The sequence below is a fragment of the Carassius auratus genome, chromosome 19, assembly GCF_003368295.1.
Source record: "Carassius auratus strain Wakin chromosome 19, ASM336829v1, whole genome shotgun sequence".
NCBI classification, from domain to species: domain Eukaryota; kingdom Metazoa; phylum Chordata; class Actinopteri; order Cypriniformes; family Cyprinidae; genus Carassius; species Carassius auratus.
In genome coordinates this window covers 4,251,129-4,269,663 of record NC_039261.1, presented here as the reverse complement: position 1 = coordinate 4,269,663, position 18,535 = coordinate 4,251,129, and the positions used below count along the sequence as shown (strand labels likewise).

At 36.3% G+C, this 18,535-nt stretch overlaps 1 protein-coding gene across 2 annotated transcripts in view; it reads left to right on the top strand.

Annotated features, from left to right (window-relative positions):
* Positions 1–431: 431 nt before the first annotated feature.
* zfpm2b (zinc finger protein, FOG family member 2b) overlaps positions 432–18,535 on the top strand; it is a 56,203-nt gene continuing 38,099 nt past the window's right edge. For both annotated transcript variants that reach the window (XM_026288428.1, XM_026288426.1), the window contains exons 1-3: positions 432–712; positions 13,205–13,354; positions 17,877–17,981. In XM_026288428.1, coding sequence (XP_026144213.1) covers positions 673–712; positions 13,205–13,354; positions 17,877–17,981 — 295 coding nt within the window. In that variant the 5' untranslated portion in view covers positions 432–672. The remainder of the gene's footprint in view (positions 713–13,204; positions 13,355–17,876; positions 17,982–18,535) is intronic.

Genomic DNA, 18,535 nt, shown 5'->3' with positions numbered 1-18,535 from the left:
TGCACAAATCCTAGTTTTCCTGTCCTTTACCAAATAGGCTTTGCAGGACCCCACAGATGAGTCTATGGCAGCAGTCTTTGGCATTGCATCAAGTGTGGACTCAGATGACCACTGCGCAAGCCATGCATATGCTCTTTACACTAAGTATGGAAGTATGCAATTTTGCACACAGCCTCTTTATTGAGTAAATGTAAATCCGTTTCATTTAAACTTTTACACTGTGTTGTTCTGTATTTAATTTTTCCTGCTACTATGATAAATAAAACAATAAACACTGGTTGTAATTAAGAGGGCAAGACTGCATTCGTGCACAAGCCAACTTCTACTAATCTGGGAAGTTACATATATTTCAGCAGAGCTGGACATCCCGAGGGGACAGAGAAAACAGCTGGTGAAATCTAGAGTGCAGTGGATGTGTGTGGACAGTGTGAGTCAGTGTGTGAGTGCTGCAGCTCTACGGCGCACCGCTGCGCTCAAACCTCCTGCAACAAAAGCTGAAGACGCGCTCCTCTGCGCTGTCAGTGTGCAACTTAACCCTCTCCACGACCAGACCAGCGACCCCTGACTGGACTCAGACTGCACCCGGGGCTTACAGACAGCGCGTTTATCTGGGTTTGGATGCATCGCGGTTTCATTTTGTAATCTCGAGTGAGTCCAGCGCGCGGAGCAGGAATGTCCCGGAGGAAGCAGAGCAACCCCAAGCAATTCAAACGTGAGTTTACCATCGCGGGTTTAACTCGTGCATTCTTTGGGATGACAGGGCAGGTTGTTTTATAGCAGTTCCGTAGTTTCTAAAGGTTCAGCTGAAGTTGATGTTTCAGTTAAATTTTTGATATCGATTGTCGATCAGTCCGATGTGGATCAGAAATTTCAAAGGCTCATTGATCTTTTATAGTTTGATGCCTTTATCAGAATTGTGATTAATTGTTGTTCTTCTTTTATTTCATATAGCCTATAAAAACAGAATTGAGATCTTTGGAAACTCTCGATGTGTTTGAATGAACGGCTGCATTGTTTGAATGAAGTAGAAGCATGTGCATTATGGGTTTTGCCACTTTTAATCCAGTGCATCCATTATAATTAATTGTAGTTAGCTAATTATATATATATATATATATATAAATATATATATATATATATATATATATATATATATATATATATATATATATATATATATATATAAGCTAGAAATAATACAAATAACATTTAACCATTGAAAATAGTAAAACTTTTTTTTTTTTTTTTAATAATGCATACATTGAAAGACATCTGCAAGTGTATCTGTTGGTGCATCATACAGAGAAAGTGCTTTGGTCCACACCGAGAAATTTCAAGTGTTACTGAAATGTAGCACAAGGCAGCTCTCCAGAGCACCTTATTTATTTTCAGTCTCGGCATATTGCGCTGGAGTTTCTGTAGTGATGAAACTGTCTGCTTAGCAGTCCGGGCATATCAGCTCTCATCACGTCTGTTTTCTGCTTTTCAAGGTCTGCATTATACAGCAGGCGGTTGTAGTGATATCTCAATCTGCAGACGTGTCCCACATATTTCTGGAGTGATCTGAAACATTAGCACACAGCGGAGACTTCTTGAAATGACTGTGGGCTAGAGCACCTGTAAAGAGCTCAGCTTCACCAGCCACCTGCTTCATAGCAAAGGACAAAGAGGTTGTTATGGCTAGAGACGCTCCTTTCTCTTTTTACATTTTGTTCCCAATTGAACAGAGTTTGCCCTGTTATCTGAACCCTGGCGATTCACCCTGGATTTTCATATTTTGCCTATTCCATTCTCTGGTGTGCCCTCTGCGAGGCAGATAAAGCGAGAGCACTGAAAGAGCTCCATTAATTTGCCCCGATGACTGTGGCGATAAGGGCAGATAATGGGCTTGATAAGCTGGGGAAGATATACCATCAGAGACCCCATTATTACCATTAGAATTCCAGGCCGGCAGTCTGCTCCAGCCTGATAATCCCTCCCCCATCCTCCACTTCACATGATAAGACAAGGAACAGTCTCTTTATTAGCCCGCCTGGATATTCCGATAATATGGTGATAAATTATGTATTTTCTCTTCTCCCAGTATTTTAGCCCCATTGAAGGATCAGTCTCTCTCCTTATGGAGAGATAAAAAGGGCATTTCAGGTCATCTTTTTTTCCTTTCCCATGCGTCCCTCCCCCCTCGGCTGGGGTCTAGGGCTTTATTGTAATAAGATGTTGATGGTAAGGGAGATTGGATGGCCGAGGTGTCTTGGTGGGAGAGTAGATGTCAGTGCTATCAGCTCAGCATCTCCAGCACAGGCTGCTACCAGCTGTTCATCTCAACCTCTCAACACCCATCGCTGTGTAAATTTGGCTGAATTGTTGGTGGGTGCCAGGCGGGACTGCCATGTAAATGACAGCAAGAATGGTCCGAGTTGCTATTGAGGTCTACCAGATGTTTTTGTCATAAACTGAAACGTAACTCATTGTTATGTTGAGGACATGTGTACTGTCCTACTGTCCTATTTTAAAAAGCTAATAATTGCTGTTGGTCCTCACACTGTTGAGAAGAAGGCACAGCAGCAGTCACTGCGGGACAGTAACCTTTCAAAAGGGACATTTAGGAACGTACCACTTAGGGACTCATAAGCACACTTTAGATAGTAATACGGACATTTATAGTACTAATTTGCAGCTGTAGGCATGAATAAGGTGCAAATGTGTAGATTTTGAAAATGTGACAGCTTTTGTGACTGTATTTTTTTTTTCTGAGAGAAAAAAAGGTACTAAAAGAGGCTGTAGATGTACTGAGCACTTTTTTTATTTTTTATAATTACTTATTCACAGAATTAGAAATTATGGTGTGTGTGAATGTTTGTATACACAGTGTTACCCAGAATAGATGCATATATTACACAACTCTCTCGTATACTTGATTTTGTGTGCTATCTTTGGATGTTTTTGTCTAATGATGGCCAAACTGTACATTCAATTAAGTGTGTTGTCTTTAATGTCAGTCTTCATCTCGAAAAAAAAAAGTTACAAAAGTTAAAATATATATATCATGTTAAATGCATATAATATACAGTTATTAAATATGATATATATACTCCAAAAAAATTATTTTTTACACACAATGCAAAAAAGGAAGAAGAGTTCCCTCTAGCATCATTTATGTGCAGATATTGATAGTATGATATCTATTTCAATGATATTGGCATGTTTTTAGTGCAGCTTAAGTGTTCAAATCTGTTTATGACCACTGTATATGCATCTGAATGTTATGTTTCTGTTTCCGTGTTTTTGGTGTAACTGCTAATGACGTTTTGTTGCAGCAGTGGACTGTCCATGTGTCTTTCTTTAGCTTTAATTGTTCCCAATGCATCAATGATTTATTTGGAGGCTGTTATTCGTGGTTGTCGGGACGCTAACTTAGTGCTGTCAGAATATGATAATTTATTTCATTATTATACCCTATCGAGGATGTCAGATTTGTTGCCTCTCCTTTATTCTTTTTTTAATCCATTTTGATTAACTTCATCTGCCAACTGTCAGCGTGAGGCATCCCTCAGTCGCGAGCTATCTCTCACAGATCAGTGCAATATGAAGAGAGGGCTTATTGCGTGCCAACTTTCTCCCCAGCATCTGTTCAGCACTAATGAGCTATGAAGTGCTGTGGCTCACTAGCCCGCAGGAGGAGGAGGGGAACGCCACGCGCCTGTCTCACCCTTCTCCAGGAACGCTGGGAGACGTCCCAACTGTTTAGGAATGCAGCTACTGTTTGTTACACACAACAGTTTCACAACTCGCTCATTATAATGCCTTTATTCTAGTCTAAAGCAACAAGCCACAAGAGGCTGTGCATTACAATAAAGGTAAGATGTAACTGTGGTAAAATGATTGTAATGCACAGTCTTGAGTGGTTTATTGCTGTAAAAAAAGGTGCAAATGCAGAAGGACAAAACACCAATAAAATATCAATAAATAGTTACATTTACTAAAACCATAAAAAATCCTAGTGGTAATTTGTAGCACACAACTTGTAATTTGAAAGGTACACACACACACACACACACACAAAAAAATAAAAAAATAAAAAAATAAATAAATATATATATATATATATATATATATATATATATATATATATATATATATATATAAAATCTATAATTATATTAAAATTATGCTACCTTTCAAAATTATAGGGGCTGATTTTTTATGTTTTTTGCAACATAAAATTGTTTTTGAGTCTCTAATGTTCACTATTCATTTGATCAGAAGTACAGTAAAAACAGTAATATTTTCAAATTAAATTAAAAATTTTCTTTTGTAATATACTGTTAAATGTTATTTATTCCTGTGATTCCTTTTCAGTATCATTACTCCAGTCTTCAGTGTCACATGATCCTTCAGAAATCAGTCTAATATGACAACTTACTGCTCAAGAAACATTTATTAATATTATCAGTGTTGCTGCTTCATATTTTTATGGAAATAGTTGTTTACCGGATTATTTGATGAATAAAAAGTACATTACAATACAATCATTTCTGACACCATAAATGTCATTACAGTCAGTTTAATTTTTTTTTGGATCAAAGAGTGTAATGGTACATATGTATAAAATGTATAATTGTACATATATTGGCTCAGCGTGTCACTAAACCAACACAAAATACAACCAAACCAAATAGCACTATAAGACAAATGTACAAAAGACCGTCCTTAAAGTGCATCTGTAGGCTGCTTCTGGGATCAGTGGCTCTAAAAGAGGCCGACAGAATCAATGGCAAAAACAAGATAAGCGAGATGTTTATTTGACGAGCCTTAATCATTGATGCCCCTGCTGTGCTAGATGTCCTATCAGTGAGGTCCAGCGGCTCTAGGGGAACACGCCACTTTTATTCTCCTCACCTTCATTGAGCCTTTAGAGTTCAATGATGTTAAATCAATTACTGTTGTCGGATGCACAAACTGGTGCTTGGTTTTCAATGGGAACAAAAAGACGGCTCAATTAGAGAGTTTGCTCTGAAGATTTGTTAAAGAGCTTGTCCTTATGCTTAGAAGGCATGTCATTGCACTTGGCGGCCATCTTGGTAACGCCCTTGGGTGTCTGTTTTCTATGTCGTTAATAAGCAAGTAGAGTAGTCAAAACTGTAGATCAAGATTACACTTGAACAATGTCAAATCGGCAGTGGAATCAGACAACAAGGGTGTCGTATAGTAAATTAAACATTAAACAACCAATTTAATTTCTTTAGCTTCAGCTTATTTAGCTTTGTAATCCCTCTGTTTTATGCATAAAGTGTTTCTGCACTCTTTTTTACACCCTTTTTTCACTCTTATTTATTGTCATAAAAATAGTGGTTGATTGATCTCCTGGGCAAATAAATTGGCTGATATTTGAGTTTTTAAAATGATTGACATCAGCAAAAACGTGTTTCACCATTGTGTTGGAAGCGGACCATGTTAATTTTAGAGAGTACTTGATTGTTTTATTCAAACATTACTGATAAATATCCTGATATTTGGGAATTTTTTGTATTATTATTATTGAAAAAAAAGGTTGGATGATGTGTTGGAAACAGTTTTTTATTTTGAGATTGCATGCGACTTATTTTCACTTTTATTTATTTATTTATTTTTTATATATACTTGACATCGAGAGAGAGAGAGAGAAACACAAAGAGAGAGAGAGAGAGAGAGAGATCAGTTTGGCCAATGTGTTGGACGAGGACTTTTATTTTGACATCACAGAACACACCAGCACATGAGCGCACAGAGCAACAGTTCATCAAAATGATCATAAAAATGAGTTTTCCAGTCAAAAAATGGGACATATTCGGCCTCTCAAGTTGTATTTACAACTGGAAAACTCTGAGATCATTTTAATGAACGAATTTATAAGTTGGGCGGGCCATTAAACTTTAAACATGGCGGAGAAGAGAAACATCGAAAAAAATTGTTTGTGTTTTTCCCACAACAATTACATTGCTTTCTCTCGAGTTTAAACACGTGTGCTTAAACGTATTTAAATAACCATTTCATAGTTATTTGACGGAAATTTAACGTTTGCTTTTCTATGAATTCATTGCAGCTGTCATGTAAATAAATGTTTCTTTTTTATCAAGTTCTACATTTAAAACAGATAAATTAAGTTAGTTATGCATATGTTTTTACTATCTTTAAATAAGTAGTGTGATATCAAATATATCAGTCATTGGCCACCCTCTCTCCTCTCTCTGCTCATCCTTATACTATTTTATTTCATAAATCAAAGAATATTCTGTGGTATTATTAGGAGAGGGACTCTTGTTGAATATTTCCATCGTGTTGTTGGCTCAGTGAAAGGACTGATAAATGCCTCAGAGCACCTTCTCGTTTAGCTAGTTGTGGAAGTGAAGAATATCTTCCCTCAGTGACTGGGAAAAGTTCATATGTTACTTGGTCTGGACGTGTGTGGAGCTGTTCCTCACAGCAAGGTCATGTCATGTGGCTGAAATTTCACTTACTAAAGTTGAAGAGACAGAAATATATAAACAGAAGTGCAGAGGAGCTCAGAACGGTTTGCTTGTTGGATGCAGTTTTTCAATCAGTGTCTACTCTAAACCTAATCTAATCGAAGCTTAATAAATGAGTTATTTGAAAAGCCAGATATGTTTTCTTGTGGTGCCACAGTAAACGCTGTTTGTTGGGATTAGAGAGCTTGACGGTCTAATTTTAACTTCAGCACCTCTGCAGCAAATGTGATGGCAACGCTTTTAAATGCGGAGCGGAAAATCGCTAATGGCACAAATCCGGGGCACTAATAGGTGATAGCTGAAGTTTGTGTGAGCATCTTTGGCGAACTCCGCTTAAAAGTTCATAACTCAAAGTGCTTTCAGGGTTGAGTCTGCAAAGCTGTTGATATCAAATGACAGCCTTTAAGTTCTTTAATTACCTTAGTGATTGCGCAGAGCGCTCCCAGAATACGGGAATACTGTAAAGCATAATTATTAGTTGTGCTTTCTCTTTATATCAGGGGTTTGTCAGAAATTTGTCTTACAGACAGAAATTAGATTAAATGAACTAACGGAGACTTCTGTGCAGATCTGCTGCTTCTCAGATTTTCTCCTGAGCATTTCTGCTCAGATCTGTAAAGGCTGCAGACAAAAGTCTCAATATGATCTCAAATATATATATTCTCCCTGAGTTACCGTCTTCTGCCATTTTGGAGGGGACCCCAGAACGTAATTAACGTAATCAGCGTTGTTCATGTTCAGCATGCGCGCCCTTGCTGAATGTAATCAACGCTGATGTCACATGGACTATTTTACCGAAGTCCTTAATTACTTACACTCGTGTCGTTCCAAACCCGTGAGACCTTCGTTCATCTTCAGAAACACTTTTTGATGGAATCTGAGAGCTTTGACCCTCCATAGACAGCAATGGTCCTGCAATGTTCACAGGTCCAGAAACGTAGTAACTACTGACTGAATTACTGAACGCTGTCACTGGGGCGGGACCTTTTATTAAAAGGTACACTTATGTACATTATAGTTACCAATCGAGCGGCAACCTACTTCTCTCTCTCATGAAGCCTACATGGAAGTGACTAAAACTGTAATTCATCGGCTGGCCGCTTGAGGCTGGCTGCAAAAGGGAGTTAGTCCCATAGACTCCCCATGTTAAAATGCCCAATTTTACAGCAAAAAAAAAAAACGTTTACAGCCTGGTGCAAAAAATGAATTTGGTCTATATAGCTAATTTTGCTCTTCATGACAACTGTGAGGGGGGTGAATTTGTTTTTTATAACTCATCTGTTTAAATTAAATTAAGCCTTAAAGTTCGGCATAATTAAGGTCGTGGCCACTTGAGTGACAGGTGGATTGCCGCTGTCGTGCTAGGTGGGCGTGGCTTCAGCAACCAGCTCCTGCATTTTTTGCCCATTTTCGATTGTCCGGGAGAGTCGCGTGGTTATGCCCTGCCAAGATGGTGACGGTCCGCTCTGCACACTTTGAGCTTCAGAAATGTTCTTCAGGAGTCTACGGGTGACGTCACGGACACTACGTCCATGTTTTAATTCAGTCTATGGTTCCAATGCGTACACTTTCAATTACTATTATTGGCCTTTAAGATACTGTAAGATATGGACCCTTAGGTACAAAGTTGTACAATTTGAAAAGATACTGCTCGACTGATTGCTTTTGAACCTGTTGTTAATTATTCATGTGAAATTAAACATTAGCCTGGAGGGGCAGTAGATATTCTCATTTAGGTCCTGAGACACTTCTTGGCCCACACCCTTTTTGAACCCTCTCTTTCTTTGTCCCTTTCTCCTGTTCTCTCTGATCTCTCTGGCCCATCTACCCCTGGGAAGAGCCCAGGAGAACGACTGAGATGTTATGCCACTGAGGTGATCGGGCATGTGATACGGTGTCAGGCTGCTACAGCTGTTTGTTTGATGTTGTGCCGATGTTTAGAAGGAGGAATCCAAATCTGACATTCACACAGAGAAACCGGAGAAAGATATTTCTGTTTGGGAATGTAATTAAGCATGCATGGTCTATATGATGCATCTTAGTTTTTGTGTTGTGTTGTCCTTATAGTAAAGCAAATTGTTTTTAAAAACTAAATGAAATTAGGAAGGTTAGTGTAGGAGGGTAGTTTCTGGATGTTATGCACATGTTTGCGATACATGGTATTTGCAATATGCATACAATGGGTGTGTGATATTGACAAAAATGGCAATTGTAATTTATTTACACTGCACTTACAGTTGCATACATGATACTATGATATTAATGTTTAAAAAATATTTGAATAAATGAAATTAAGCTTTTAAATTTGAAACTAAAACCACCAGTATGTGCAGCAAGTCACCTTGTTGACTGAGTCATTGAATCATTTATTCAACCAATTCTTCAACCAATTCTGAACAACTAATTCATTCAGGAATGAAGCAATGACTGTTTTTATGAATGGATCATTGAATCATAGATTCATTCAAAAACAAATATTCATTTGGGAATGAGGCAAATGACTGTCTATGAATAGATAATTGAATCATTGATTTGTTCCAAAACACAGATTCATTCAAGAACAACATTCAAGAATGGATCATTGAATCACTGATTCACTCAAAAGTGCAGATTCATTCAGGAACAAAGCAAGTGACCGTCTTAATGAATGGATCTTTAAATCACTTATTTGTTCAAATTTTATAAAAAAAAAACATAAAAGAAAATATGGTGTCTAAAATGTAACTCGCAATATTAACTTGTTAACTGAACTGTTGTATAAATTCAGTGTCATATCTGCAGTCATCCTGGTATTAGGGAAAACAGCTCGCTTGCTCGTGTAGAAATATAAGACAAACACAGGAATATTGGGGCATATTTGTTTCATATATTGAATTTTGGGTTCATTCTAACTTCAATGTATTATTCTATTTTGTTTGTAGATCTGTTTTGGCGTCCAATCAAGTAATAGTCAAAAAAGTGTTCACAAAGTTGATATTGTTTTTATTTTTAATTATTGATGAAACTGGAAATGGAAGGTCAAGTTGAGCGCATTGCATTGTGGGATATAATATTCTCTGCCGTATTCTGTATACTGCTGCATATTCTGTCAAATGAATTCAGTCATATTCTCAGATCTTTTTATTTTTATTTTTTGCATATTGTGCATTGTGTGCATTCTGCATACTATTTCTTTCAAAAATAATTGGTAGGATGCCCTTCCTGCTCATCAGTCTTTGGTCAGATGTAAAAACTCTACTGTAATGTAGCAGGCTGGAACGGTGGGGGAAAGAAGGCTGATTTCCATGCGGCTCGGTGCTGTCAGATTGAATTAGCTCAGGTGTAATTAGAGCGCTGGAGAGCGTCCTGCTTTGGCTGCGGTGTGAGACGGGGCAGCATGGCTCTACACTGAAGCCAGCTGATACCGAGCCGGGCCGCTATCACCATGCAAACACACGCCTCCAACATCGCAGGCGAGCGGCAAATCCAAGCATGAAATTAGCAGTCACTCAGATCATGCCCGCATACTTGCATATTTCACTTCGTGTGTTTTCTGCTTTGTGTGTGTGTGTGTTTCAGAGGAAGTCTGAGTGTTTGAGCGGCTAGCTGGAGTTGAAGTGCAGTGTGTTCTGCTGGAAGGAGGTTAGACACTGTGTGCAAACCACGTCTGTGCTTAGTTAGTGACCTTTTTGTCAACATGGAAAGTCCAGTCAACATGATAATGGACCTTATTAACTGTCTTCATTTTTATTCTAGGTCACCTTTTTTTTTACAATTTATCAGTGAATGTTATATATGCAAAAAAATCTCCTTTTAAACTGTAATCAAATGTAACAACTTCATTTTCCTCAAGACTGCCCACCTTTTTTGCTCATCTCATCAAGCCCTCTTTTTTTCAGCTCCTATTTTGACCGTCCAAATCATTCTTAAAGGATGAAATTAAAAAGTCCTGCTCAACACGAGTATTTGTTGAACATCCGGTTTGAATTATTGCAAGGTCAAATTAATGAGTAAACACAATCTCTCAATTTAGAAATAGATTGCCACTGATTTTATAAAAATCAAACCTTGAGAGTATGAAAGATGAAGATTTTAAACAGTTTAGAATTACACATCGAAGGAACAAAATCATATTAGATTAGATTAGATTAGATTAGATTAGATTCAACTTTACTGTCATTGCACAAGGCAACGAAATGCAGTTAGCATCTAACCAGAAGTGCAATGAGCAGTAAGTACAGAATATACAAGGTCTACAAGATGTTACAAATGTACAGTAAATATACAGATAAGGCAGAACTATGATTTTTAAATACTATCAGCATGATATAGGTGTACTATGAACATACTATTCAGATGGATTGTGTAATAATTGTATGTACACTATACGCAGAAACTATCAACATATATAATAATTTACACTAGTGCAATGGACAGTAAAATAGTGCATAGAAATATATTCCAGTGTGCAAATGGACCATTCAGTAATCTGGATGAACAGACAGTATATTACACTAAAGTTTCTGGTCATTTTATAGTCCAGTAAGGGTTAACATGTTTTTTTTTATTTTATATCTAGTGTTTATCCTAGAGCTCTAAAAGATACTAAAGCAATCAAAAGCTTTCCATATGAACTCAAACATTTGATTTCTCTGAAGTTGTTCCAAGAGCTGCCATCTACAACTGTTTAGACTAGGAATTACATGTGTTTATACCTAAATTCATACTCCTGAGCTGTGGAGGAGTAACATTGTCATCTGCTGTAGTCTGGACATCTTTGTTTTTGCTACAAGATCAAATGTGGTAAAACGCTGACCTTGTTCAGCGCGTCTCCTCTCACTGCGTCTGTGTCTCCGTTTCTTTCATGCACACAGTCACTGTTGCCCTCCTACAAAGAGGCCATTCATAAAGCTAATGAAAAGAGTTTACTCACCCAGATCACACCATCGTGGCAATAACACACACACACACACACAAGCACACGTTAGTATATCTCACCCAAATGAAAACTTTTAGCTATTCTTAGCATGAAAACAACACATTTTTATCCATTAATTGATTCTCTGACTTAGAACATCTCCATAGAGAGGTTTAGTGGTTCACTTTTGGAGACTTTAGGTTCTGCACATATAGACTCTCACTGAATGCACATCCATCCTTACAGTTTTCAGCCCTGTAAACATAAAAAGTGGAAGCTCGAATATTTTTAATATCAAAGGTGAAACACGTCTGATTAATTTCATTCAGGTGGGTGTTATTCCTCCATGCCCCCTGATTGAAGAAAAAACATTAATATGCAAATATCAAAGTACTTGTACAGCTGGAAGGGAAAAGGACTCTCTTGATAAAATGTAGCCAATGTCTTTTCTTTTTTTTTGACAGAGGAAAGAAATTAATCAAACAGAGAAAAATGAACTTTGTGATTGCACGGGTGTACCACCCAAAGGCATGGCAAGCAAATGAAAAATCAACATTGTGCCCACTGATAAGGCAAATTAATAAGAACGTGTGCTATGTCTACCTTCAGTGCTTCTGCTTGCATGCACAAGTTATCTCGGAGCAGACGTAACCTTAGGCTTTGGATCTGTTCCTGTGTTGGCTTTGCTTGAACACTTTGCGGTTGCATTCATTTATAGTTATGGAAGGTACAGAAACATTACAAAACTGTGGTGGTTTGTAAGGTGCATGGCGTTATATGACTTTTACGGTGGTGTTTGCGTCCTGCCGTGTTTGATGGACAAGATGTAACATTGCTTGTTGAAGAGAGATGTGCTTTTTCTTTTCTAAACATCAGATTTACTTTCATTTGTGCAAGTAAGCATCCACCCGATACACTCTGGCATGGTTTCTAACATCTTTCAAAAATGGTTAAAACTTGTCCGTTTTAATATTTAAGATAGCTACCCGATTATCTGCCTCATCAATGCTCTTGTAAACCAGAAGTGTGCACTTGTAGTGTACTTCAAATCTTGCATTTATATTTTTTTAAATCTCTACTTGCAGATAATAAATAAATTAATTAAAATGCCACTTAAGTGCATTTTCATACATTTTTTTACACACTTTAAAATTACACTTATTTTTATGTGTTGATTATAATTTTAACTGTAGTGTGTGTTATTTATTATTAAACTTGTTGCTGTAGCTCAATTGGTAGAGCATTGCACTATCAAGCGCAAGGTTGGGGGTTCGATTCCCGGGGAACACATGATAGGTAAAAATGTATAGCCTTTAGTCGCTTTGGATAAAAGCATCTGCTTAATGCATAAATTTAATTTAATTTACACTTAAAGTTAATATATTTTAAATGTACTAAATTGCAATGCTTAAATGTGTAATTGCAAACATATTTAAATACATGACAAAAGTTCCAAGATAAATAACATTAAAGTTTTTACCGTAAATGCTTGTCAGCACATTAACTTTAACCAAAGACAATATAATTAATTATGAAATGTCCTACTTAAGTGGGTCAGAAAGCACTCAACGTTTTTGCATTTAATGTACATTTAAACCATTTATAAATTTTATGCAATTTAAGTGTTCAAAACCAATATATTTAGTACACATTTAAGTATATTATTTTATATAATTCCCATACAGTACTTTTTTTTTTTTTTTAAAGTGTCCTTTTTCACAAGAGTGAAGACAAAGGTGAATTTACTTTCATATCTTCTGGAGCGCTGATGTTGTGCACTTGTTTCTCTGTTATTTGACAGGAATGTTTGACAGTGGGCTTGAGACGGACTCTGAGGAGACAGAGAAGAAAGAGATTGTGAAAGAAGAAGACGGGTCTGTGGAGGACGACTCGCTTTTCAGCTCTGACCCAGAGAATGTCGTCTCTAAAGATGGAGATCACTTGAGGAATGGTGAGCTCAAAGATAACCTGAGAAAACATGTATCTGGTTGAAATTCTATTGGTAACTTTAGATTAGGAAACACGTTTTATCTATGCTATTGACTCTGAGTTTTGCCTCAATGAACTCCTAATTTGCTGCTTTTTGTAAGGTAGTTGTTGTAAGTAGTAGTTTTTTTAAGATATGGTGTCGGGTTAAGAGCTCTAGATTAATATGCGTTAAAAAGTACTAATAAACCAATGATATGCTAGTAATATGCATGTTAATAAACAACTTGTTAAGAGTGAATCGTGTTCCCTAATCTAAAGTAATACTGAAATCAGAATACTCATAAAGTTTATCATTTTAATCACATTGTTTTAGTACACAAACAAACTTCTGTTCTGTAATAGTATAGAGGAATGCATATTTTCTATTGTATTTCACATCGCTCTATAAATGTTAGAAACATCAGCCCTTTTCCCCACCTTCCCACCGCAGCCCCTTTAGCTCAAAGCAGTGTTTGGTTTTGTGCTGAAATTGTATTTGAATATGAAAGAGAAGATTGAAGAAATATGGCATTTTGAGGGAAGACCTACTGTATATGTTACTAACAGGGTTATTGGTCATAGTAAATAACAACAGAGTGGCTGGTATTTGCTGCGGGCCTCCAGCATCAAACTCAGGCTAATAGCATCAGCTCTTTGAACTGAAATTCAATTACAGGCGTTTCTTCCGGCCACACCTCACCATCACAACGGGATAATTCAGAGCCCCCCCAGCCATTTGAAATTCACTCCGCGTCCTAACGCTATGCTTTTCTATTTGTAAATGATGAATCTTCTCTTTGAAATGTCCAAAAGTTTGCGACGGCAAAGTGAAGTGTGTAAACTACCTGCTCTGCCTGCGAGCGTGCAATCTTCAAAAGAACAATCACTTGCGCTTTTTTGTTCCAAATCGGTGGAACGATGTGTGCCGGTTTGCTTTTGTTCTTGTTGAAAAGCAAGAGGGGCAATTCTTTTTCATTTCCTCGCATGTTTTGACCTATTAAGTTTTGAAGGGCAGTGGCGGAAAACATTTTTGAATATTTGAATATTTATTGTTTTTCTTGATTTCTTTTTGAACACATAATTGCTTTTTGAATCGCTGAACCTTATAATGGAAGTGTCAAGAATAAAAGTATAGATCACGACACCTATACCTGATGAAAATGAGTTATGATTTACTGTTTATGATTTCCTCAGTGGGGTCATTTCAAGCCACTCTCGGGACTGTAGGATTGCTCATTAATTACTCAGACATGAATACATAAATATGTAAGAATGTCAGTTTTCCAGTTTAGGTTTATTACCTTTATGCTGAGTGATAGAATAAGTAATCTGCGAACCGTAAAATTAAAATGTCAAAAATAACAGAATAGAAATGATTTCATATTTATAATTACATTAGTAGTGGCAGTAAAGCAGAGTAATTACTCTAGAACAAATAGATGGATCTGTAAAAAATTTTCCAGAAAAGGTGCTTTGACAAAATATCGACAGCGCTGAGTAGTAACTGATTATATGTTATCTGGATTATGTAATCAGAATCCAAAAATGATGTACTTGTAATTAGATTACATTACATTTTACAATACTTGTAATCAGACTACAGTTACTTTTTTATTGATTACATGATTACATATTATCCACGCAATGGCATTTAATTATTTAGTATATTAATTATTAATACATTTGTGCTCATAAGTTTACACACCCCTTGCAGAATGTGCCAAATGTTAATAACTGAAACAAAATAAGAGGGGTCATGAAAATTGCATTTTATTTTTTTATCTAGTACTGTCCAACACAATGCATTAAAAACTGGGGGGGGGGGGGGGGGGGGGGTAAATATTTAGAATCGGGGTTAATTGTAATTATTTTGTCTTCTGGGAAACAATAAGACAAAAAAAGTAGCTTCTGGAGTCCAGTAAAAAAAAAAATAGGTAACACTTTATAATAACTGCATGCTATTAATCATTAGTTAAGCATTAGGAAACAGTTAACTCATCATTTATAAAGCATTAATAAACATTTATAAGCAGTTTATAAATACAGATATAAATGCTTTATACCTGATTTAAAAGCATATCTATAATGTATTTAATAATTGTTTTTTCATACTTTATTAATGATCAATTTATCATTCCTAAATTAAGTTTAGCATTATTTACACACCAGTTATTAAGGAGTTGTCAGTGGTTCATAAGATCACTTAGAAATTGTAAGTAAATGATTAATAAACTATTTAAATGTGCATTCATACATCTTTTTATTCAGGCATATAGTAATGGTTACTTATAGTGTTAATAAATGGTTTATTAACATGTATTTCCACTGTAATTCAGGGTTAATTCAGGTAGTTATAAAACATATGTAGTTGTTAGTTAACTATTTTTGTGAGCTCATCTAAAGTGAGGACTATTTATGCCTTCTAAAGCTTTTACAAATGAGATTTAAAGGCTGTGAATATTTCTATGTTCTGTATCACTGTCTTGTGTTTGTTTCTGTTTTTTTGTTTAGAAGATAACTGAGCCTTTAAATATCCTTTATAAATGCTTTACAAGGCATAACTAGTCCTCACTTTAGATGAGCTCACATAAATAGTTAACTCACCACTACTAAATGCTTTATAACTACCTGAATTTACTACATTTCTTGTGATCTTATGAATCACTGGCAACTCCTAAATAACTGGTTTGTAAATAATGCTATACTTCATTGAGAAATGATAAATTGATCATGAATAAAGCATGAAATTACACATTATAGATATGCTTTTAAATCAAGAATGAAGCATTTATATCTGTATTTATAAACTGATTAATACTGTGTATTAATGCTTTATAAATTATGAATTATCTGTTTACTACTGCTTAATTAATGATTAATAGTGTGCAGTTATTATAAAGTGTTACCGAAAAATTATAATAAATAAATAAATTAGAAGAATTTACACATCATCATCATCCGGTTCAAAAGTTTACACCCCCCGACTCTAAATGCGTTGTGTGGCCTTCTTGAGCATCAGTAAATGTTTCCACATTTGTAATAGCTGTGTATGAGTCCCTCAGTTGCAACCAGTGTGAAAAGATGGATCTCAAAATCATAAAGTCACTTTTGCAAAGGATTAAAAATGCAGAAGATTCTGGAAAACCTAAGAATGTGCAGGAGCTGGAGGATTTTTCTGAAGAACAGCAGACAGTTGAGCTGCTCAGGACCAACAAGGGACTCATGAACAACTATCACCAAATTTAAAAACAGTCGTGGATCATCCAGGAAATGACACATGGTATGAAGATTCAAGGGTATGTAAACTTTTGAATGGGGTCATTTTGTTTTTAAATCAGATATTATTTTCTCTTGTGGAGCATATGATAACAATTTGTTATGTGAAATAGCTTATTCCGGACAGTACTAAATAAAAAATAACATACAATTTTCACAAGCTCTCTTGTTTTGTTTCAATTATTAACATTTTGCACATTCTTCAAGGGGTGTGTAAACTTATGCGCACAACAGTTTTTTCTTTATCTTCATATTTTTATATCAGTATGGTACAATATTATTCTTTTTCAATCAATGTGATAAACAAGTTAGGTCAAAAGTAATCCAAAAGTAGTCTGATTACATTACCTAAAATATGTAATGTAATGGATTACTTTATAATTTTTGTCATGTAATTTGGAATCAGTAATAGATTAAAATTAAAGCCTGATTTATACTTCTGCGGCGCACCTTCGCCATAGCCTGTGCATAGATGCACTAAATTTTTCTCAAAATTGATCTGAATACGTGTAACCCCTTTAGTTTGAACATGCACCAGCTTTTAAATGGTATTTTGGCTGTCTTGTCCCTTCAAGAAGGTTTAAAACTGGGCTCTGTCCCTGTTTTTATTCAGCTTGAATTTTAAGATCATACGGTTTTATCCATTCTAGTCGCTAGAAAGGAATTTCCTGTCTGCAGAGGACATGGACTGATTCCCTGTGTGTGTGTGTGTGTGTGTGTGTGTGTGTGTGTGTGTGTGTGTGTGTGTGTGTGTGTGTGTGTGAGGATCTGAGGTAAATAGGCCTGTTCTTGGAGTTAACTTCTCTTGCCTGTGACGGTGTTAAATAGTACTTTGCCCATGGTGTCAGAGCCAAAAGCAGAAAATCCTTAATCACAGCTTAATTAAGGAATCATCTTGTAGCTTAATTTCTTTCCCAACACTGTAATTAAACATTTCCAATAAGTTTCGTCACAGGGCTTAACACAGCCAGCGGGTCTGTGATCAAGGTGGGTCCAGGGACTTGCTCTCTGTCTCTTTTCCATTCTCTCCAAAGAAACGAGAATAAAATCCCACAGCAGACACTTAAAAGAAACCAAAATGAGAAACCGCACATTGGAATTACAAGGAATAAGGGTTTTAAATGAAAGAAAATGAACAGATGCTGCCAGTGCGACTGGCACGGTTGGGTTTACTGACTGTGCAGCCATTTGTACCACGAAAACCCTCAAGCTTTGATGTCTTTATACAGGTGAAATGGGTGGAGGTTTAAAGCTGGAGCAACAAGACAGTGACGGCGGTCAAGAAGAGAGAGTCCAACCAAACCCACTGTCAGCAGAGGAATGGGACGGCCCAAGTAAGACAGCCGTCCAATCACATCTCTACACTTTATTTCGATAGTCCACGTCAGATGTTATACTGACTATAACTAACTAACGTCAACTACATTTCAACTAGCAGTCATTAGAGTATTATATACACTGTATTGGGGAAAGATACAGTTAAAAGTAATGCCTTACAATACTGCGTTAGTCCATAAAAAGTAACTAATTTTGTTATTTAGTTACTTTTTATTGAAAGTAATGCATTATGTTACTTTTGCATTAATTGTTGTCACCTGGGCTGGGCTTGCATTGTAAATTTAAAAGTAATGTTTCTTCACTGGTTACTGAAGTAATCTGACAATGCATTAAGCCAAACACATATTCTACTGACTGTAAAAATGTCATCTTATTCGATTAACTCCAACCTTACAGTCTACTTATACTCCAATGAGAGTTAGTTGATATGTAGTTGCAAAGTTACAAATAGTATATGTCGAAAATGGACTATCTAAATAAAGTTTTAATACAATGCAATATAGATAAAACGACAAAAAAACACAACTTTTACAAAACGTAAAGTGAGCCT